Source organism: Rissa tridactyla, chromosome 5 (assembly GCF_028500815.1).
Source record: "Rissa tridactyla isolate bRisTri1 chromosome 5, bRisTri1.patW.cur.20221130, whole genome shotgun sequence".
NCBI classification, from domain to species: domain Eukaryota; kingdom Metazoa; phylum Chordata; class Aves; order Charadriiformes; family Laridae; genus Rissa; species Rissa tridactyla.
The window spans coordinates 29,747,680-29,771,112 of NC_071470.1; the positions used below are offsets into that span (position 1 = coordinate 29,747,680).

The 23,433-nt window shown below is 37.4% G+C and overlaps 1 protein-coding gene across 2 annotated transcripts in view; it reads left to right on the forward strand.

Moving 5' to 3' along the window:
• The first annotated feature begins 562 nt into the window (after positions 1-562).
• SH3TC1 (SH3 domain and tetratricopeptide repeats 1) overlaps positions 563-23,433 on the forward strand; it is a 39,803-nt gene continuing 16,932 nt past the window's right edge. For both annotated transcript variants that reach the window (XR_008466572.1, XM_054202674.1), the window contains exons 1-11: positions 563-641; positions 6,386-6,637; positions 9,041-9,115; positions 11,350-11,477; positions 13,956-14,061; positions 15,856-15,999; positions 16,660-16,837; positions 17,638-17,711; positions 18,580-18,775; positions 20,303-20,430; positions 22,519-22,560. Coding sequence is in view for 1 of the 2 variants with exons in the window: in XM_054202674.1 (XP_054058649.1) it covers positions 6,430-6,637; positions 9,041-9,115; positions 11,350-11,477; positions 13,956-14,061; positions 15,856-15,999; positions 16,660-16,837; positions 17,638-17,711; positions 18,580-18,775; positions 20,303-20,430; positions 22,519-22,560 (1,279 nt within the window). In the remaining variant the exon portion in view is untranslated. The remainder of the gene's footprint in view (positions 642-6,385; positions 6,638-9,040; positions 9,116-11,349; positions 11,478-13,955; positions 14,062-15,855; positions 16,000-16,659; positions 16,838-17,637; positions 17,712-18,579; positions 18,776-20,302; positions 20,431-22,518; positions 22,561-23,433) is intronic.

The window sequence follows — 23,433 nt, forward strand, 5'->3', positions numbered from 1 at the left end:
ACTGATATTTAATGCTGCATAGTGCATGATCTGCAAAACTCTACACTTCTGCAATTCAAACCCAAGAGTATCAGAGAGAATTCACTGTAAAACAATTATTCATCAGCCTTTTTGTAGCTGGAATGATAGTAAGAAACCTAATTCTATGATCAAAAGCAAAGGGGCAACAAAGCGTGGTACTCCATCCGAAGGACGGTTTGTTACTTTGTCTGAACAATGCTCGCCTAGCACAATGGCCTGGATGTGTCCCATTGAGACTTTTAGCCACTAATGCAAAATGCCAACGTGAATTACTGCTTTGGAAAGCAGGGGTGTGTGAATGAACCTTCCAGCACACTTGATAGATTTTTTTTTTTTTTTTTTTTGCTTTGCACAATGAACTTTAGTAGCTCAACTTCATGCTCCTGAATGTTTCTTCTTTTTTTTTTTTAAAAAAAAAACTAAAGTTTTTGAATTAACAGTATCGGTTAATAGACAACTTTTTGTACTTGCCACATCCAAGCTGGGCTGTGCAATCAACAGGAAAGATAAGAAGGTCAAACAGGAAGAGCTGTGCTGGAGTCAGTTTTGAGCAGAGCTGAGGAAGGCACAGATTTGTCTGCTCTTTACCAGCATGTTGTAGCGAATCAGACTTGGAAAAGGTAGGAGAAGTCCTGTGCTCTATATCTGCATGTTTGCCTTTCGCTTTATTTTAGGTACTTGTGGTCTGGTATTTGACTGCAGGTTTATTGTCAAGATGTTAGAACTGCAGAAATAGGGGTAATTTCAGACGTGTTCAATGCTTTGGTGTGTCCGTAATGAAATGACTGGAAAATATGTGTAAATGTGATCCGTCATGGTTATGAGGATGTGCTGGGAGTTCCTGTGGTGCTCTGTGTTCCCGCTTCTCAGCAGTGTTGTGTGAGCTGAGCTGCTATTCAGTAACAAAAGTATTCCTCCTACTTTATTCCTCTGCATTAGCTGCCACAGGCCAAACTCTGTCAAATCTAGCACTCAAAATGAAGTATTGAGATTCACAGATGCCTTTTATAGTTTTCTAACAGTGACCTGATTTTTCTTTAAAGCACCCCTAGAGCTCATGCTTGTTTTTATTCAGCTATGAAATTGTATTTTAGTCTACAATTTTCAATATCTAAATTTGGAAATTTTGGACTTAGTGATTTCAGAGATGGATTGCAGGAGGAAAGTATATTTCAGTGTTACTGAGGTATGAAGAAAATTAATTGTAAGAAAGGGTTAAAACTTTTAAAGGAATCTAATGCATCTTTTAAGCTTGCTAGGGCTTTTTGTTTGTAGACCAACTATGAACAATGATACTGCTTGCAACATAGTTTACTAAGAATTGCTAACTAACCTAAAGTTACTTCAGTGATGAAGGAGTCAATCTTCCATTTTTGGAGAGTACTAAGATACCTAAGTGTGTTTACCCTGATTACAGATTTGCTTTACCTTTATATGTCCTCCATAGCAGCCCTGGAGGACAAAAGTGCTAAGTGTTACCTGTACAGTACATAGTATGGATTCTTTTTTTAAAAAAGTCATGCCTGTGACTAAATTTCATAGAGATCAAGGCTATGATTTGGTCTCTCTAAGGATAAAGTTTATAATGATCTCAGTTGTAAAATATTTGTAGCCTTATACAGGAAATGTGAAACAAATAGGAGTTGAAACTGGGGAGAAGGAATAATAAAATAACTACTCTAGCGTCAGTTTGGGAAAATGACCTAGATTAATTTATGGCAGTAGTGTTGCAAGACCGAGGTATTGTATGACATGTGGGATGTACAGGAGATGAAGCAGAGCAGAAGATCAAGGGTGTGCGCATAGTCAGGTGTCCTGTAAATGAAGGCAATGCAGGCTTCGCTAGCTGTCTTGCCTGGTTTGGAGCCCTGAATGCAACACTCCGCATGAGATGAGTAAAAAAATTTTGGGGCTGCCAGAGTTCTGTTGTCTCAGGTACAGCAGCAGTGGTTAGTAGAGTCTAGAGGCTTTAAATTTAGAAAAGTTGCCCCTGATCCACCAGGGGCTCAGGTGAGATGAGATGAGGGGAGAAACAAACAGTAGCTGGTGCTTATTTTCTTTGGATGAGATAGGAATTGACACAAAGAGGAGCAATGGCAGTAACCTTGTACCATCCTGGAGGTTTCCAATATGTATAAATAATCCTCTTGGGATAAATTAATTCAACTTTACATTCACCTGGCTATTTCTCCAGCACTTCTGTAGCACTCCTGTATGACCGTAAATAATCTTTGTCTCATTTTCCACCTCTGTAAAACTACAATGATTATAGTTGCCACTGATGACTTGAAGCTAGAAGTTAATAAGTTGTCCTGAGCCTCCCAGAGGGAAGGTGATGAATGAAAGAGAAATATTGTATTGTGTGCAGGTTTTAGGCAACTAGTTCAGAGAACTCATTTTTATATATTGAGTCCTATTCTTGTACTTAGAAATACACCTTTAAAGAGAGAGCCAGAACCTGTTAAGTGGATGTTACTAGTTTTCTTATTCAACCTCCTTTAATGGGAAGGAGTTGGGGGGAGAGAAAGCGTTCCTGTCATCCACAACTCCTCTTAAAACAACAGCAAAAGGTACAGGGGGGGGAAAAAAACCCCTGCTCAACCTGCATAGTTAGGGAAATGGAAAGTGTCAAGCTAATGTTTTTTCTTATGGTAAGCTGTGTTTTGAAAACAGATACAAGCACTCAATGAAAAGGATGCAGCAACAACGGGAAAAGCATGATAATGGAATTGTTCTATTTAACTTCCAGTAGGAAAAAGAGACTCTTATTTCCACCTTCTGTTCAGCAGCTGTTGCATACAGACCTTTCCAGCCTGCCATGCCCTGTGAGAAGGAAAGGGGGAGGTGGAGTGACCTTCTGAGCCTTGTAAGGCTGGACAGGAGCTACCAATGGCTCTGTGAAGGGCAGCATGTCCAGGGAGCTCAGGCCATGAGGAGGGATGACACCAGTAAACCTGGTGGCACTCCTGGAGGAGTTGTTGAGCTGTCCTCCATCTGCATCTCATCTCCACTGCAAGTGCCTGCCTTAGAAAGTGAGACTCTCCCAGATCAGTGGGGAGTGTCACCTCTTGCCTGCATGGCTTTTGAATAGAGGATGGCTCCTGGTTTGGAAAAATGGGAAGATCATTAAGTTTTATGGCCAACATCCTGCACCAAATACAAATTTCTCGGTCAAGCCTCAAAAAGCATGAGATAAAATAATTTTGTCTAAATTATAAGTAAAATGCACATAAATGTAGATTGTATGAACCGGTTATAAAAGGCAAACTTATTTTAAAAGATGAGCATTAGATCTTTAATCCATTTCTTCATCTTCTATTTGCTGCTATCAACAAATGGCTAGTTGCTAGTAAGTATGATAGTAAATTAGCATTATATAGGTTTCTGAAAAGTCTCTAATGATGCTCGTGACTCAAGTACTGAAGTTTAATGTTCTCTAAATCTGTTTTATAGTGGATGAATGTTTTTATCTGCTTGGGATACTTATATGATAGTCAAAGGTGAACAGCAGAAGGACAGAGATTTGGTGCAAAGTTCTATGAAATCTTTGTCAACTGTGACCAAATTTGCATTACTTAGGATACATTTAGATGCTAAACAAACGTTCAAATGGGCCTAGGTAGACTAGGTGCCTAGCTACAGGAAAGTTATTTACTATCTTGTTTTCAGAGCCTCATGAGTTGACATTTGATAGTTAAAGCAAACATTAAAGATGGGAAAGGAATCTGTAGAGGAGAGCATGACTGCTAAAAATGTTTTTGAGATTTTAATTTTCATACTGTGTATCTTAGAAGAACCAAGAGAAAACACTGATAAGAACATATAATTTTTGCTTTTCTTTCACTCATTCTGATTTTTTTCCCTTGGCTTAGGCTCTGGGGTACTATGACTGAATCTTCTTAAACAGATCATATCCATTTTGATTCGTTCAGATGTTCTGCTTGCTCTTGCAGCACTGTGCTTTGTAGGTTCATTCACAAGCCCGTTTATATGTTATGCTTACCGACATGCGTTGATGCAGAAGACAGGAAAAGTTAACCAATATCTCTTCAACTCAACTGAATTCTAAGAATTCAAGTCACAGGATACTTGTTTTCCTAAACTTTGTTGAGGATTATATTTCTGCTTGTAGATAGGACCTGATGGAAAAAATAAATATTCTGAACACTGAATTTCATTTCTGGAATTAAGGATAATCCCAATCTAAAAATAACAACTGACTTTGGATTCACAGAAAAATGTAATTTAAACACCTTTGGAATTCAATTATCCTTAATATCATAATATTTACATCTTCATTAGCAGGAGATACCAGTATTTATAAAATATATGCAAAAGAGTGTTTAATCCTTACATGTGAAAATTACAATGCATTACGTATAATCCTTGTACAGTACTGAAAAGAATGGTGTTAGCTACTGTTGTTACTTTAAGGAAAAGATCAGCTATACAAATGGAAAAGCTTATCCCTACCAAAGTGAGTTTGGTCTCTGGCAGGCCTTTATATTTAATCATTCATAACTAGGTCATCAATTCTGATAGGCTGTTTTTCAGGAAAGTTAGCAAGAGACACTAGGATCTGAAGTCAGAACTACAATGTTAACTAAATACATTAGTGGAAATACTGTTTTCTGAGAAAAGGCATCAAAATCACTTGTGTTTGAGATACTATCTGTGTTTTATAGGCATAAATGAGTTTATACACATAGCTTCATATGGAGAATTGGGATGGTACACCACAAAGCATCTTTTGAAAATCAGCCTCGCTGCTCTGATAGATACTTTTGAATAAATGGCAAAATGGGACAATGAAAACATTAAAACAATATCCAGCCTAGATTTCCTCATACTTCAGTAACTATTATGCTTGTTGTAGATATGGTCATGATTTATTTCTCTGAGCTGGTCATACCACCTGTATACATACCTCATTAATTTTTTATAATTGCATAACCTGCTTGTGTCTATATATAGTTTACTGCTTATTCAAGTGCTCCATGGGCTAAAGGTCTCAATGACTGCAAAACAGAGTATGAAAGTTGTGCAAACAGATCGCTGCTTTGTCTGGTGTACCTGCCCACCATGGCAGACAGCTACGAGCTGTTGCTGCTGTTCATGTTGGTGCTCAGTTTGCTCAGGTTTAGGGATCTATAAGATGAAGCCTGGAGGGCAGGAAGTGTTGGAAGCCATATATGTGAAGAAGTAAGCCACAACAATGTGCTTTGGGATACCCCGTTGCATGCTGAACAGAGAAGGGAGAAATTTTCAGACTGGTCTGAAGGCAGACTGTAAAGGTGACCAGGCGCTAGTCTGAGGTTTTGTCAGAGCGAAAGCAATCTTCCATCAACAGCTTCAGTTTTAACCAATTTCTGCTGGAAAACAAATGAGAGAGGAAATTTCACAAAGATTACAAGTTTGTATACTCATAATAAAAGCAGCTTGTTAATGAGTATGGCTGGAATAAGCTCAGAGGAATTTGGATTAAGTCCAAGTGACAGGACTGATGCAAAATCTGTCCCGTAGCTGTATGAAATCAATTAAAGAGGCATGTGAGAACCCACTGAGGAAAAGGGTCTAAATATCAGTAGGGCATGTGCTGGCTACGAGTCACGTCCTTTGCGGATGCATTGGCTGATGGTCTGCCTGCACTTTTCTGAAGCTGAAGTAGCTTGTGCCCAAGAAATGGGATGGCAGGATGTCTCACATCAGTGACTATAGAGGGAGCAGTGAAACTTGCAACTACTTGTGCGCTACTTCCACTTCTATTCCTTTTTCCTTATGTTCATGCCAATAACAGTCTTGCGGCCAGACTCGGCCTCTAGCTTCAGTAGATCACTCTGCTGCTTTACTGCAAAGAAATCTTTAGATCCCTACATACTGATCTTCCTGCAGTGTGGGTGCCTGCAGAGGATTCATTCTTTATCTGGATTTATAAAAACCTTCCTGCTTGTTTGAATTACGCATGCAGTACCCGTTCCATTCTCGTCACTTTTAGAAAATGATGTTTTTCCCCTGCATTGCCTGTATTAATGTGAGTGATGCTATCCCTTGGAGGCTCTGCATTAAAGCTGGCCAAGAATGAATAATTAGCAGCGGGCATGAGGACATTTCACTTCAGGTCTTGGATTGTTGCTATTAGTCAAATCTATTGCTTTGTTGCTAAAGCAGTGATTCCATCTAATTGCAGGAGCTTTTTCTGGGATGAATTTGGGTGTTACACAACAATGCCTCTCAAAGAAGTCTGAAGGAAATACATTAAAGTATATTACAATTAAAAATAACTCCTGCAGGAGAGGGACAGCTCTTGAATACGTGCATGTATTATGAGACTTATTTTAAAATATATGATTGGATTTTCATTCAGATTGTTGATAATGTTAATTGCATCACTGTGAGGAATTGCAAATCATGGAGACTTTGGCAGCAGCAGGCAGCACGTCCATGCTCAGCGCTAATGCCATCATCCCTGGTCTAGAGGGAGAGCAAGACAGGAACTTGGAGAAGAAAGAAATGGAGCAGGGAGAGTGGAGGTCTGACTGGAAATGTGAGGAGGCCAATGCTGTGATCAGCGCCGCCAGGGATGTAGATGGGATGGATGCATTGCAAGAACAAATGGGTAAGACCTCGACCAACACAGACTGGTCGCTCTGCTCTTGACTTTCCTTTGTGTTTAAACTAATGTGTTCTTTAAACATTGCTTGCTGTGCACAGGGAGAGAATTTTCAAGTGATTTTCGGCTGAGTTTTTTTTATAATACATCTAAAACTGTTAAATGGAACAAAGTGACTCGGTATACTTCCTCCATGGCAATGCTGCATAGATTGGACTATTAAACGATCTGTATTGAAATTCACTTTGAGCAGACAAATGAATTATCTATTAGTTAAGATAAGCTAAGATGAAAATTATCATACCCCAAGAGACAGAATACTGAAATATAAATATTTTGTCTAGCACTTTTTGCTATAATAGCTAAGATTCATAAGCAGAGATGTGTTAGTCTGCGTGTTTCTGCTTTAATAAAAATTCTTAGATTTCCATTTTTTCAGCAAAAGATGTAATACTATCTTTATTTTTCTGCAAATGAAAACATACTTCATGCAGTAAAAACATGGAAGTCAAACACTCTCTGGCTGGAACAGTGCTGTGGCGTAGATGGCTGTCTTTCAAAACCAGCGGCCAGACTCTTGCTTTATATAGGCCTGAGAGCTTTCTGAATGTGGAAATACTTCAAGCGATCATGGAAAAACTATTTCATTTTAAATTGCATGTCCTTTGGCTTAGAAAGGCAATGTCTTTCTGTTCACAACTGCAACTCTGCTGACATCAAAGAATACCAGGTAGAAGCATCCCAGAGCAGTATAGTTTCTCTTCAGCTTGCCAAGAAGTAAGCAAGTCATCCTGTTAATTAGGAATGGGGCATGGAGTTCATGTTAAGTCTTTGAATGTAATTATAGGACTTTAAACAATGTTTAAAAGGTATTTATAGTAACTCTTATGCTTTTGCTGAAATTTAATAGCAAACTATTATTTATAATTAAACTCCCATGAGTAATAAAATGCTTGCTCATAGTTTTTGCTTCTTCCTAAAAGCCACAGAAATTAGGTTTAGTTTTTAAATAAAATATTACAGGCTGGATATTAATATCTCAATAAATGCCTTTCAAGGAAAGTCTATATCTAGTACTATTGAAATAATACTAATGGCAAATTCACATACCAAAAACATCTGCTAATTAATTGCCCTTATCAACTATTAAATGATGATCAAAGTGATAACATGTTGTTAAGAGTTTTGACAATTGCTGTTTGTACTTCTGACTAAAACAGAAAAAGCAGAACTAGAACTAAGTCTGGTCTCAGAAGTTGTAGGGAACTTAAATTTATGATGTTCCTTAAATACTCAGGCTGCACTGCTGTGAACCTACTACCAAATTTAAATTTTGAAACAAATATAATTGAGTCCAGATTAAAAACAAACAAACACTCCCTTCTGCACCTGCCAACCAAGGAACCAAAACCTAACAAAACCCAAAGTGCTTGAGAACTGAGATTTCTAATGTTAGTATAGTCTAATAATTGGCCTCAAAGATGATGTTTTTACTGCTTACTGCTTTTTTTTCTGAAGCCGGAAAACTCTGTGTTTATGTATCCTTATTTATTTGTGTGACTTTGTTCATGCAACATTAACAGATGCACAAGACTAGAAAGAATTGTTTTTCAAGGGAAGAGCTGCAGAGGAAAAATGTCTTAGGATACATGAAAATTGCCTCAGAATTTTTCTTTTAAAATTTAAAGAGCTATTTCTCACACTTTTATTCTTAGAAATATCAAGCCTTGTCTTCACTGTTTTTTGCCCAGGGAACCTTGAGAAAATGGAATTGGTTGGAGCGGGTGTTTCTTCAGCATGAAAATCTATCACTTCCAAAAGGACTGGAAGAAATATGGGCCAAAAAAGTAGATTATTATTAACATAAAATATAATTATTTTTTATTATTTTTCGAAAACTTAAAATCACCTGGTTTTACATTACCCCCTCCCAAGTATTAAGATCGTGACAAATAAAGAGAAGGATTATTTCTCTCCATGTATAAACTCGTACAAGGCACTCATATCATTGCCAATTTATACCACTGAAGCTTCAGCGGAGGCCATTTTTAGTATAGGTGCAAGGGAAGAGAAGATGAAGTCAGGCCCTTGCTCCCTCCGAAATGGGACTTCAGTTTCCTGAGAGGCTATCTTCCCACCAATTCTCCATTATCTTGAAGCTTCACATCAAAATGATTAACTCAAGATTTAACTTCGTCCTCGGGAGGAGAAACGATCTTCAGATAGTTTTTGTGGTTTTGGCAATCATATAGCAGGAAGGAGAAAAACATAGTTATTTTCTTTTAGTAATTATCCAATGCATCAAACGGTTTGGAAGTGTGGGGTTTTGGTGTTTTGGGGTTTTTTTTCAGTGTGATTTATATGGACTTAGAAAATGCACTTAACCATTCCTTTCATTTATCATAACAGAGTGTTCTCAAAGTGAAAAATGCACTAATGTCAGTTCAAGGGTGCTTCCCAGTCAAGCAGAGAATTTTCCAACTGGTAAGATGTTTTCTTTCATGGTATCTTTTAAAAATAATGCTTTTTTCATTGCTTACTGTTTTCTAATTGACAAAACTACGTCAACACACTTGCAGTCATCACTCCTGTAACTTTATAACATATTTCATGGCACCTGTGAAGTGTCCAACTTCTACATAAGATTTGTTGAAAATTTCTCATAAAAAGAGAGAAGTAACTTATTAACCGCTATAAAAGCCAGAAACAATTTATGGACTTATATTGTAATAGCTAATGAAAAAAGAAAAGCAAGTAAGTTCATTGCCTATTTTATGTATGTGTTTCAGTTCCTCAAATGTCTGATTTTTTAAGTTTGTGGCCTTTCCAAGTCTGAATTTCTTTTTTTTTTAATGCTGAATTTTCAATGAAGTTGCAGTTGAGTGCAGTTCTTCAGCAAGTAGGTACAGCAGGCTTCCCTTCTGGAGGGCTCATGGCCTGCTCTGTGCATTGAGGGTCTAGTCACATTTCCCTTCTCTTGGTTGTGGAGGAAGAGAAATAACCATCAAAAAACCAACGCTGGTGTGCACTCTGCTTTCCAGCTTGACCTGACAAATCACATCAGTGGTAGAGTAGACAGCCTCCCCCTGGCATGTGGTTATTTGTAGTTAAATTGTTTGTGCTTATGTACCTGTTTGTCTCACTCCATACAGAAATTGGGTTCTTCTTAACTGAGGGTATGGATCAGAGCTCACAGAAGCAGACAGAAAGATTAGTATATGTGCAATGAGTTTTTGGACAATGTTTCATTTCCATAAGGCATTATTAATTGTTCTTTTGGCAGAAGCAGACATATTTTGGTTGTTTTCATTCAATGTAATTATTATTCCAGTAATATTAACTTTATATAAGACATAAATATGTAACTGTAGAAACACAATTTAACTTGGAGTCAATTTGATTATATAAAACAAAAAATTAAATTGTTAAGTAAGAGTGTTCTTTTGTGCCAGTATAACTTATGGCTTCAGGTAAAATGAAAAGGTCGACAATACTGTTGCCAAACAGTGATCCAAGTAACATTCAAACTCCAGTTTGTGTTCTTTGTACTAGCAATTAACTATATGACCACAGCTTAAACAGAGAGGTTTTGTAATTTGGTAACACTGCTTTATATTTCTGAGCCACACTTCTTGACCTTAAAGTAATGACTAATTTAGGCTCAAGTCATCATAAAACTCCTGGAGGCAAACATAGGTACCCCTTTGAAAACAGATTAAGATGCAGCATATTAGACTAGAATGTGAAAAGTATCTATTTTACCTGATTAAAAGGTGAAGCTCAGAGGAGCTGGAATATTTTCAGTATGTACAACAATCCCATTTATTGCTGGAAGCGTGACCTATTTGCATACTTGCAACTGGAATTCTTCCTGAGTGGGTATTATTGGCTTATATGTGCCCATCTGGGTATTTGAAACCTTATGAATATGATATACTGTTACTGAGTTAAATTAACAGACATGCAGAATGAAAGCAGCTTTATCAAAGATCCTCTTTATCTGAGAGATATCTGAAACGGTACCCTTAGCTGTAGTAAAAGCTTCTCGTAAACAGATGTCAAGGTCTGGGAACAGGTATCTAGCTTCTTTGAGATGTGCTGGGGAAATCATGTGAGCGAGCTTTTAGTTGGACCATTTGTCTTGCTTGGTGCTGCTCAATCAGCTTAGCTGAGAAACAGCTTTTTCAATATTCAATTTATAGAAGCCTTCTGAAGTAGTGGGGGTGACATGTCAGATAACCATGAATTTAAGATTAGCATAAAGAGTTGTTGCAGCATGCTGAACTATCTATTTTTTTTTTCCAGTATGTTTGCCTCAATTTTTAAAATATGCATGGGATATTTGGAAATCTGGGCATGTTCTCAATGTCCATAGAGCTGTCTAGTTAGACAAATTACCAATCTGCTTCTTTTTTCCTCTTTTCTCCTTCCCCAAGTGTGTCAGTTGTCTCCCAAAATTTCTGCAGACTTTCACATCACCCTCCTTTGTAGAGCTGTAGCCTTTATTATGCAACTGAAAAAAATCTTATGTTTCATGCTAGGCTACTATCTCTACTGGATAATAAAAAATTAAAAAGAAACATGCAGTAGGTCAATTTTCCGTGTGTCTGTCTCTGAAGCTGAAAAAATAGTTCTTAATGTAGATTCTATCATTTTGAGGGATTTTCTGGTTCTCCAAAGCTCTTTTACATCCACTGTAAATAGATGTCCTTCTCCAGATATCTCCTTGAAGTTAACAATGGTAAGACGAAAAAGTGGATGTCCTGATCCTGTACTCCAAAGACAGCTCAGAGGGCAGCTGCGTCTTCTGGAAAATGACAGCAGGGACGTGATGGCAGTTTTCAGTGTAAGTCAATTGTTTGGGAACTGATTTATTTATTTGGAGAATACGCTCCAAGTTACTGAAATAATCTGTAAGATTTTTGGGTCCCATTTCTATCTACATGGTGTATGCCTGAATTTGGGTGACCAGAGCTTCCCATGGCCCAAAACCATCTAGAGACATTAGAAATATCGAACCATTGGAAAACACTGGAACACCAAATTGACACAAAATAAATAAATCCAGCTAGGATTTATGTTAAATATGGGGTTTTATTTTAAGTATGTTCTGCTTTGATTTACATCGAAGGAAATAATGGGTTTCTGATTCATTTATTTTATTTTTAAATTTGCCCTCATAATGACTGTTCACTTCCGTTTCCAGTCACTTGGAGTCATTTGGCATGCAGGTTACCCAGGAAGCCCACTGCTAAGCCAAAGAGGAAGTCTGAAGTAGAATAGCATAAATATTGGACTTCCTCGGGATAGATGGCAATAGCTTTAAATAGCACACAAGAGGGTTAGCATATTTTTAATTTGTTTGTATGTAGGAAACCTGTTCTCTACAACCAATGAGGTTTGCTACAAATAGAATTTAAAGTCTCCTCTTTCCTCTTGATGAAAAAGCAGGATGATACCTTTTGACCTCCGGTGTCCCTTTCTTGTCTGAGCCATGAGTTCCAGCCTCCTTTACTAGGAAGCCAAACACTGACTCTTATTTAGTTATGGCTTTATGACCGTCTCAGATGCATGTGTTTCTACATGCTTTTCCTTGCATGTGTTGTGAACTCTCTATCACCAGCCTGCTGATTTTTGTGGCGGTGAAAACAGTCCGTACTCCTGCTGCTCTGCTCTGGCTTTTGTTTAGTGGGAGACGGAAAAAGGGAGACGAGATCAGGAGGAGAAGGAAAACAGCATACAAATAGACTAGATTTGTGGCCTTATTAGAAACAGACTGGGAAAAGGACTTTGAAGGAAGCAAGATTTATAATGATAAGTTTCCTTAGAATGTTGTTTTGATATTCAGTGGTGCATAAAGCCCTTGAGGCTGCGAGATTTTAGCATGTGTTGGCAATTTATTAATAGATTTCAGGCCCTCGTTAATATTTAATCTAGTGTAGAAAGGGGCATGCAGAAGATCAAAGCAGTGATGAGGCATGCCTGTTGGAAGAGGCTTAAGTTGGACTTTTCTTTTCAAAAAGGAATTACTATTTTAATATATTCACATTGTGTGAATTGAAAAATACGGAAGTTAAACAGAATTAACTCAGATCTTTTCAAATCATGATATAATGGTCACAAAAACAGTGGATCGGCACCATCTTGCTCAGATTACAGAAAATGTTTGAGGGATAATTTCTAACCCCATCACCCCCAGAGTTAGAATCTCTTTCCTGATCAGTCCTCAAATTATTTTAAGATGCATTTCAACTTTGATGTAATGGGAGCAAGGGTACAGTACTGGGAAATCGTACAGTAGCATTATACTTGTTAGCTTTGCCTCTGATTTATTCTCTGAGATACTGGTTCAGATACTTGTCTCAAATTGCCACAGTTATTTGTATTTCCCTGAAAGATGGTAGCCAGCATCATTGGAGAGCCCTGTTTTTAAGCTAACTGAAGTGCAACCAGACTGCGTATTACCACTCTTTGGCTAGAATCCATCAAAATATGTATTTCTGTCACTTATTTGAAGGTTTATGTAGTTCACCCTCACAGCATTTCTGAAATTCCTTACAAAAATCTATCATTATCATTTACAATGACCATTGCTCATCTTTGTTAAACACAAAATCCTGGCAACACGAACCAGTACAAATGAGGAGAAAAGGATCTTACTGCATCTTTAAAAAACTAATAAATACTTCAGTATATTTAATTATCTTATGCATGGAAAGAGTCAATTATGGAATGACTATTCAATGTCTACTCTGGAACAAGACGGAAGCTGCCACATAGCAAGTTCAAAGATGCATCAGAGGAGGTGTGTTTTCATTATGTGTGCAGAACTCTGAGGCTAACCTAACAGCAAGATGTTGTGTAACCTAAAACTTTACAGTGGCTCGAGTGACCTAGAGAAATTTTAAGTCAAAAAAACCAAACCAACAAAAAAATCCCTTTCCGCTATTTAATATTAATGCCTACATGTCTGGGCGTGTGCAAAAGCAGTTCCCAAGCTGTAAATTGCTCTGTGTTAGGAGGGTATTCTTGGAAGCACTAGATGCTTGCCTGGCTTTCACACTCTAAAAGAGAATACTGGCCACTATACATAGACATGTCTGAACCATACAGGCCTTTAGTCAGGCCTTTAATCAGATTACAACTTGGCTCATGCTATGTTGTAGGTATGTGTTAAAGAACAGGTATTTTATACACATAAAATCCTGGATGATTTTTTATCCTTCTTAGTACATAGCATTTTAGCATAAGTGTTATCTAGCAAGAAATTGTGCTCAAGTCTAGTATAATTGTAATTAAGATACTGGTTTTGATTTTCTTTTAGGAGCTCTCTGCCAGACTGCTGTCTATTCATAGTGATCAAGATCTGATAGTGGTAACGTTTAAAACTTTCGAAGAAATATGGAAGTTCCTGACCTACCACTCACTGGGTAAAGCTGTCTCGCCATACAACAGTTCAATATGCCTTTCTTATTCCGCTGCACACAAGTTCTGATTGACTGGGAACTTGTTGAACAGGATTTTGAGATTTTTTGTATTAACTCCTAATAGCAGTAAGTAATGTTCCTGAACTGGGTACTAGTGACAGGGCTGGAGAGACCCTTCAGGAGAACCCGCCTTTGTCCCAAAGTAGGTAACAGCTATCATTCCTGGCAGATGGCTTGTCTAAGTTAGATATTCCAGAATCAGATCCTATCTTCTTTCTAAGCAGTCTATTCCAGTCCAGGTGTTTTTGTCCTAAAGTCTAACCTGTGCTGCAACTTAAATGCTTTTACAGCTTTTTCTGCTCACTGTAGAGATGTCAAGGCTACTCTTTCTTTGCACCTTGCTAGTGCCTCTTTGGAGACTTCTGACCCGCGCTTCCACTCAGTGTTGTTTTCACTAGGAAAATCAACCCTAATTCCTATAATCCTTCTTCATGGAGTGTATTCTCTAGATCTCTGATCATGCTTCCCACTAGACTCTTCTAGTTGTTCTACATCTTTCCTGAATCGTAGTGAGTAAACTGGACAGAGTTGGTAAGGCTTCAGAGGAAATACCAAGTAAAACAAAGATTGTTTTGTATGCACTGCATGCTTCAGTTCTGTTTCTAAATCTTGAGCATGCCTTCTGTAACAATGTGATGCCATTTATGTGAGCTCCATTTTTACTATCCTATAACTTCACAGGTCTTTTCTGAAGAGTAGCGTTTGAATCGGATCTTTGTCTCCATTTTGTTCACCTCAGTTGTTTTCTTCTGTGGATGGAGAGCTTCTATGCATTACTATTGAATTTGCCTATTTCTATCATACCAATTTAAAACAATAATTTTTATTTTTAATTTCATATTTGCCATTTTGTATTTCAAAATGCTCCTTAGAGAACTAGAAAAATTACTGTGTCAATCCAATTTTGCAGAGAAAGCACAAAAAGATGAAATTTCTTCTTAGGCAAGGCTGTGGCTAACAGGGAATTGATTTAGCATTTTCCAGATAGCAGGGTAGCACCTTAATCACTGATCTGTGCACCTTTTGTCCTCTTCGTAAATTTTTGCACAAAGGATTTGTTAATGTATTCATGTTGGCCCTTTAAGTAATAATCTATTATCTATACAATTCTGAATATGATACACCAATCCAGATCTCCCGAAACTACCACATAGCTTTGAAAGCCCTAAATCCTAATGTAAGGAGTCCCAGTTTCCAAGTTGAAGCGCTCCGCTCTTGTGATGTACATGACTCTGGTATGCAGCATCATCTCTGTCCCAAAGAAATGCCAGGAATCTGATACCCAGGCAAAATATCGTCAGAAATTGGCACTGCTGAATCAGGCAACGGAAATTTATAAAGAGATTATATTTTGAGATTATTTCCAGTCATCTGTTACTAAGTGGTGCTAAGCACCTGTTGCTCAAACTTGCTAGTGGTTACCTCTCTCAGACTCTAAATCTTTCAAATACAGCTAAACCATGGGGAACCCTTGTAAGGGGAAGACATGGTCTGCTTTTTCAGCAGTACTAGGCACAGAAAAACCATGCACCTTCTAGGTGAAGTTTGTGAGAGCTAAGCATTAAAAGTAGCGGTAATACATGTGAGTGTATGGATGTAATTTTGACGATACTATGTAGTAAAATTAGATATACATTGCGGGTTAAGCAATAATGGAGTTACGTAAATGCCTGCCCCAGTCTCTGACTTTCTGAAAAGTTATAACTGCAAAGAAAACAAATTGGAATTTTTTTCTAGGTTTTATAAATCATTGCATGGAGAACTTATTCCTAGATCAATCTTTCTGGCTGTATTCTCAAGAGGAGGAAGAAACAGGCATTGAAGTCTGTATAAATGAAAAATCATTAAATTTGATGTACAGAAGCCTGCTAGTACAAGAAGGTAAGGAAGACTGCACATGCAAGGCTAGATTTAGAGAAGCACCTTGATTTAAAATCCTAAAATCAAATATTAAGACCTATTCAAATAACAAAGTTGAAATTTAAATTTAAATATATTCACTTGAAATGCACCAGAAAGAGAAGAGAAAGGAACAAATGCAGATTGGATTCAGTGGGATCATAGAGGGATTAGAGAAATTCAGGTGCAACTGGTCCATAAATGGATACCAAAAGCATTAGGGAGGGATGTACATTCCAAATTGCTTGATATTATTGCAGATCCTGGAGACATCCAGGAGAGGGATTACAGATAGTTGCCAGGCTCATGTCCTTCTCCTAAATAGCATCACCTGCTGCCACCATCAGAGGCAGAATGACATGCTGGATGCATCGATTACTGCAATAAGAACATGCAAAATATGTATCAGAAGAAGGTTCTAGACTTCATTGAACACCTCAGCTCTGCATTTTATTTTCCTAATGAAAGAGAAACTAGATAGAAAATTATGAATATCTGAACAATCAGAAAGAAAATTCTTGTCAAATTTCAGATTTTCAATCTCTAATTGAATATTACTGATGCTCTTGAAGCCAGTTTTAAAGCTTGTATGACACTGAAACGTTACATAAAATGACATCTGCTCCCCTGCTTTCTTTTTAGGGGCATTTTTTGTTTTATGTCCTGACAATACGATAAGAAAGATAATGGCTACAGACAATGAAATAAGCACTTATTTTGAGACTGGGGCTTTTACTGAAGATGTAATAGGTGGATCTGTGGATGGTGACAAGACTGTGCTGTCTAATGCTTCTCTGGAGCTGTTGATCCCTTTTCATCAGTAGGTACCTGACTAGCTACCTATTTCATATGTATCGGTTTCATATGTACACGTCTGCGTAGACATAGGTGTCTCTTGTTATTGAACATCCATCGTCCCTTAACACTGAGAATAAATGTTCTATTTCCTTCCATACGACACAACTGAAATTAATCCAGATGCCCCCAGAGCGGCAGTTAAAGATGGTTTCCCATCTTGTGAATTAGGTACTGTGGGGTTTTTTCCTCAGTCTGAAATAAAATCTATTAAAATTTCTAGAATAATATGAAGTCAGGGTTTTCATTTTTTAGGATGCTTGGAAATATGGATACGTAACAGGTGGGATGCTTGGAAATGTGGATGATAGCAGGCTAGCAGTATTTTTACTCAACACTATTGACAGGAGCAATCCACCTCCTTCATGCACTTTTTTTCAAGTTCGTGTCCAAGTTCATAATTGCTACAAAGCCAAAATTGTAACAATGAATTTATCAATAGATTTACTTCAGGAATCGCCAGAAAAACATTAATTTTTGGTGCTCTTAGTAGTTAGAAAGCTAAAATTTTTCTGTTGACCTTGGGCGGGGAGAAATAGTGTGACTTTCTCAGTTAGGTTTGTTTGACTGACTGAACTAGCACTTGTTTTACTACTAATATTACTCAAAATATAGCTGTGTCGGAACTGTACAGACAGTGCTGAAGGTGAAGGATAATTGTGGGAGGGGTGCATCTGTTTTCAAGTGGATTTAAAATACCAATGTTATTGGCACATTTAATGAAGTGTTTCATACACTAACTTCAATTTCTTTTTCTACTTTCAGATGGTTTCTTAGAATGTATTCTAATCCTATTGACGTTGCACACAAAACAGAATCTAAATCCATCAATAATATTGGTAAGAAACTCTATTTGAACATCAGCATTGAAAAAAAAATAATTAACTTATTCAACACTTTTCTTAGGATAGACTCTGAAAGGTTCAATATTTTTTCTCCATTTTATTAAGATGGGAAAACAGGTATCAAAATTATATTGGAGTAAAATTAGCAATGCCTATGACAGAAGGGTTTTACAAAATGCACGGCTAGACATGTCTAAGTTGAGTTAAAATCTCAAGTCTTATATCTCCCTTTTTTCTCCTCAATTTTGTATTAAGTAGGTACACAAAGTAGCAACGAGTAAGTAATTTGAGGGTGCCTCTGTAGATTTTTATCATAAAATTTAAAAAATAAGAAAATGCACCAGTGTGATTATTGTGGATCTTTCACACGTATACTGCCAGAGAAATAAAACTTGTCCAGGTTGTCTGAGGTTAGAGGGTAAACATTGCTTATTTTCTACGACAGGTATTGGTTTAAATGCTGTATTGAATGTTCTATATTTCTCCAATAAGGATTTTATTGGTTCAAAGGTTTTTACTCTGGCCCAAGTTCAGAGTTCACGATTAAGAGGGAAAAGTAAGGACTTAAAACACTTCATTTTGTTACCTGATGATGAAATTTGCTAGAATTTGAAAACATTTTAGACTTTCCTTTCTAATGGCTGAGAAATAAAGAGGTTTATGCTGTTGTTTAAAATTCTAAATGCTCAAACCAAACTGATTAGGTTTGGATGCTTTACATCTTGCTGCATCGGATGTGCAATTAATGAGTTCCAGGAATGTCTTTTGCTAAATATGTTCTGCTGAGTTGCTATTCTATTATGTGTATTTGTATTGTTAAGTTACTTTATCTGCAAATATTATTTCTCTCCTTATTACACAGCAATGGGATCCTGTCTAGCTGTGATGAATTATGAAAGTATTGTGTTGGAAGAGATTAGTTTCCAGAAAGGGGACAAAATTGAGATCCTTGGCTACTTCATTGAATGCATGGAATGGTTTCTTGGAAGACATGTGTTTACTGGCCAAATAGGTTTTGTAAAGACAAGTCATGTTAAACTGGACTTATCAAGAAATAAGTAAGTTATATGTATTTAATGCCTAAACAAACAGAGATTTTGTCTCTTAAGCTTTAAAATACAGTACATTAAACTCAGTCTTGTTTGGTTTTGGCTGTTTGGGTTTTTTAAAATGGGAGTTGTTGTAGTGTGTATCAGTCAGAACAGATATAAAGAAATTGGAACATGAAGTCTGCTTAAATGTTGGAAAATGTTATCAGCCTGTACCTGAGTTTCTTACTGGGGAAAAGGGGTTGCTGTAGTTGCTATCCCTGTTCAGTCTCTATTCTTTGGATCACAAGATGCAAGAAGCTTTACTCCTATGGAAGATTACATTTTTGCTGGTCTGTCAAAATCTATGTTAAAGCATCCACATTCTATTTTTGCTAGTACCCTCAATTACAGGCCTTAACTTGTTTCAAATGAGCCTCCTTTTACAAATAATTGCTCATAATGCAGACAGAAACCCGTAAAAAGTGTGCCTTTCAGCAGGCATTGGCACCATGTAAATAAGCTGCTCCTATTAACAGGTCTGGACTGTTTGAATGCTGAAACAAGGAGTTTTTAAATCGTAGAATCATTTAGATTGGAAAAGACCCTTGGGATCATCGAGTCCAAAGTCCAACCATCAACTCCACTCTACGAAGTTCTCCCTTACACCATATCCCTTAACACCACATCTAAATGACTCTTAAACACGTTCAGGGATGGTGACTCCACCACCTCCCTGGGCAGCCTATTCCAGTGTCTGACCACTCTTTCTGTGAAGAATTTTTTCCTAATGTCCAGCCTAAAGCTGCCCTGCTGCAGCTTGAAGCCATTCCCTCTTGTTCTATCGCTAATTACCTGTGAGAAGAGACCAGCACCAGCCTCTCTACAGTGTCCTTTCAAGTAGTTGTAGAGTGATGAGGTCTCCCCTCAGCCTCCTCTTCCTCAAACTAAACAGTCCCAGCTCCTTCAATCGCTCCTCATAAGATTTATTCTCCAGGCCCTTCACCAGCTTCGTTGCCCTCCTCTGCACACGCTCCAGCGCCTCGATATCTCTCTCGTATTGAGGTGCCCAGAACTGGACACAATACTCAAGGTGTGGCCTCACCAGTGCTGAGCACAGGGGGACAATCGCCTCCCTCCTCCTGCTGGTCACACTATTTCTAATACAAGCCAGGATGCCATTGGCTTTCTTGGCCACCTGGGCACACTGCTGGCTCATGTTGTTTACAGGTTCATTTGATGTATACCTTTAAGCTTACATTAGAAAATCAATACCATAATGTCCTTAAAGATTTGTGCTTCTAATAAATTCTCTCATAAAGTGCTATACCATGACACAGATAGACATAAAACTTATTTTGATATGGCAGAAACTGTTAGCTGCAAGCATAGTTATCATCAGTTCCTATGTATCTTATAAATATGACTGTTACTAATTTTGAACACAGTAGGACCTATAATGTAAAGATATTATTTTCTCTAACAAGCTCAAATTTGGCTGATACAGTGAGCTCCTCAAGCCAAATCTGCTTTCGAAGTTGCTTCTTTCTTTGTTAGACCACAGGACCTGGATTTTCTTGAAGCAGAAGAGCTATCTTTTTTTTCAAAAGAAAAAAATTTGGAAGAAGTCATACATTTGTTGAAACAAACTTCCATCACAGATGTCTGCTCTGTGTATCGAATAGGTAAGTATGAGTTTTACTCCTTTTTACTGCACCAGGTACATGTTCAGTTCCTATATCCCTGTTATAACAGATTTATTTTTTTTCTATTTCAATGACATCCCAGCCTTTACACCTACTTTGAAATATCTTGGTATTCAGTTTGATCATAGGTATGGCATATAAAAATCCTTTATATCATCTTTGCTACTTTCCTGCTGATGCAAGACTTTTCCCCGCAGAGCATTTACAAATCTTTTGTCCTTTTTTTTTTTTTTTGAATGAATTAAACAGCGGGGTTTTAAAAACTCTGTCATTGAGCTGAACAAGCTTTCAATTGTCAAGAGTGCTGCATTATAAAAGGCAGTATGTTCACCCAAATACTGCTGGCTTTTCATTCATCTTAGGAAAGGTAGCATAATAATTATTGACAGCTAATGCAAACATACACCTCTTTGTGCTTGATTTAACTTTCAAAGGTATAGAAAAATAGCAAAATCTATTCATACAAAGAAAAAAAATACTTTTAACTACATCATCTCTGATACAGATGTTATTTCTCTGAGTGCTTATGCTTTACATAAACTAATTGGGATAACTGGGGTTTCACCTTTACAGATTTAGTGTAAGGCAGTGTAATGTAATTGTCTTGCTGAACTGAACAGGAGCAGCAATTTCTTATCCCACCATAGGCTGTTCTGTGGTGATGCTTGTCAAATGTCTGACAACATTTTATCTCCATTAAGTGGCATCCTGAGAGACAGGCCTGTAGGCTCTGATTTGAAAGGAGCTGGTGTGTAGATTTTACTCAGGTGCATTGATTTAATATTCTGCAAATTAAACTGTGTGTGTGAACAATAACTAAGGCATGTCAGGCCTGAGTTGCAAAATGCAACTCTTGTCAATGTACAAAATGACTCCACATCTCACTTTTCTCGCTCAAATGAAAAGCCTGGGAACAAAAGCTCAGACCTCTATTTGTTACTAAAACAATCTCATGGGCTTAATGGATATACTGCTATTTTGGCCTGTCACACTTTTTTCACCACATCTCATCTTCTCCCTCATCTTTACAAGTGCCAACTTTTTTTCACATCTTCCCCAGCTAATAGCACCATCTTTACCACTTTTTTCTCTTAAACTGTACAATTGATCAACATAACTTGCTTAGAGGAAGCATTTTTAATATTCACTTGATGTTTTGTTGTGTGATCTGAGTAAATGGGTTTTTGATTCCTTCCATCTACATCAATCTAATGGGAAGTATTTACCTATGAGCACTTCCCTAATTAGATATTCAGAGCATTGAGTTACTACTTAGATGTAAACATCTGTGGCATTTGCCCACCAAAGTCAGGAAAGCATTTACAGAAAGGAGATCCAGAAGGAAACAGTGAGAGGTCACTGTTAAAGGCTGGTAAAATAGCTTAAATAGACCTAGTTCTGTGAGCCTCTGCTTTTACATATGTCTTCATACACTCAGTACCACTTATAATGCATCTAGTGTATGAAAGACAGGTATTATAACCCTAAAATGCAGCATGACAACTAAAATACCTTGAGAAATATCTTCTAAACAAATCATGAATTCTTAAATGTTCTACATTAAACATCTAAAACAAGATCTATAGTAGTAATGTCTACAAAATTAAAAGAAAAGATAGAGTACAAGGATTTTTCATCTGCATACTATTGGAATGGCCACAAAAGTCTGACACTCCAATCTGCATAAAGGACCCTAAATAATTATTCCTCACCCCAGGAGAGAAGCGAAAACTTACTTCAGTAATATTAAGGGCTTTTTGTTACCTCATTTTAGGGGGTGGGTTGTGGGGAATGATTTTATCTGTGCTGCCTACTTGTATTTTAATGCAGTAGTGATGCATCCCAACCATACAGAAAGCAGTGAATTATATTAGCAGGAAGGTAAGTCTCTAGTATCTGTTAGCTTTGGGTCAGACTTAGAAATCTCCTATCTTCTAAATTTCCAGGACCTATCCAATTCTTCTGACAGAAAGAATCCCAAACTCAAAACCAGCCTTATTTTAGGATGTTTAAAACTGAAAAAGAACCAAGATACCACAACTAACATGTTCTTTTTCTTTCTTACAGACCAATTGGAAGAACCAGAATTTCAGAAAGCTCATGAATGTGGTAATACTTCATAAGCATATAATTTTGAAGTAAAATTAAAGTGACTTCTGATTTTTTGATAACTTTGACAGCTTTTCTCTTTCTAATGTCTCTTAACGTTTTAACTTTCTTCTTTCATTGTTTATTTTCCTAGGTTTTCCTGTAACCTCTTTTCACTAGGTTTTGCTTAAGACATTGTGGGTTTTCACTGATATCAGATGTCTGTCTTGGACCTCGCTATCCAATTGCAAACTGTATGACTAATTTTTACTGCTGTGACACACACACACTGACACCCCCCACGTTGTTTAACAGGGCAAAATACTGTTTATGGGGCACCTGGCAAGTGCTGACTTTGAATTCCAGCAGATTTTCCATCTGCTAGAAAACTTCATCCCATAAATATGTTTCCCAAAGGGGATATTTTGATGAGGATGCAGAATTATTTCCCTTTGGCATTTAGTTGCTAAGCTGTAACTATCATTACTTATATTGTACTACATTTTTCTAAATACCAGTTTTTATTTTTATGATTCTGCTGAACAGTTTCAGAAATGAGATTCTACGGAAAATGAGCTCTAAATCTGCAACTTCAATAAGCTCCTGTTAATATGCAGCTGTAAGCTTTACACTCTGACTGCAAACTACATCCCTAGTCCCTGCCCTATTACCTTGGCTGGGTAACAGTGGGAGGACTAAAGACATGATGGCCCGTCTCTCTTTTTTTATATTTGTAAGATATTCAACAATGTCAGTACTAGGAGAATTTAGATCAATGACCACAAACTTCTTAATTTTGAGAAAGTTAATCTGTGCCAGCAGAGAATCAAGGTTGATACTTGATTGAAAGAAGAAATCTTATTACACATTACACAGCTATGGCTGGCCACAGAG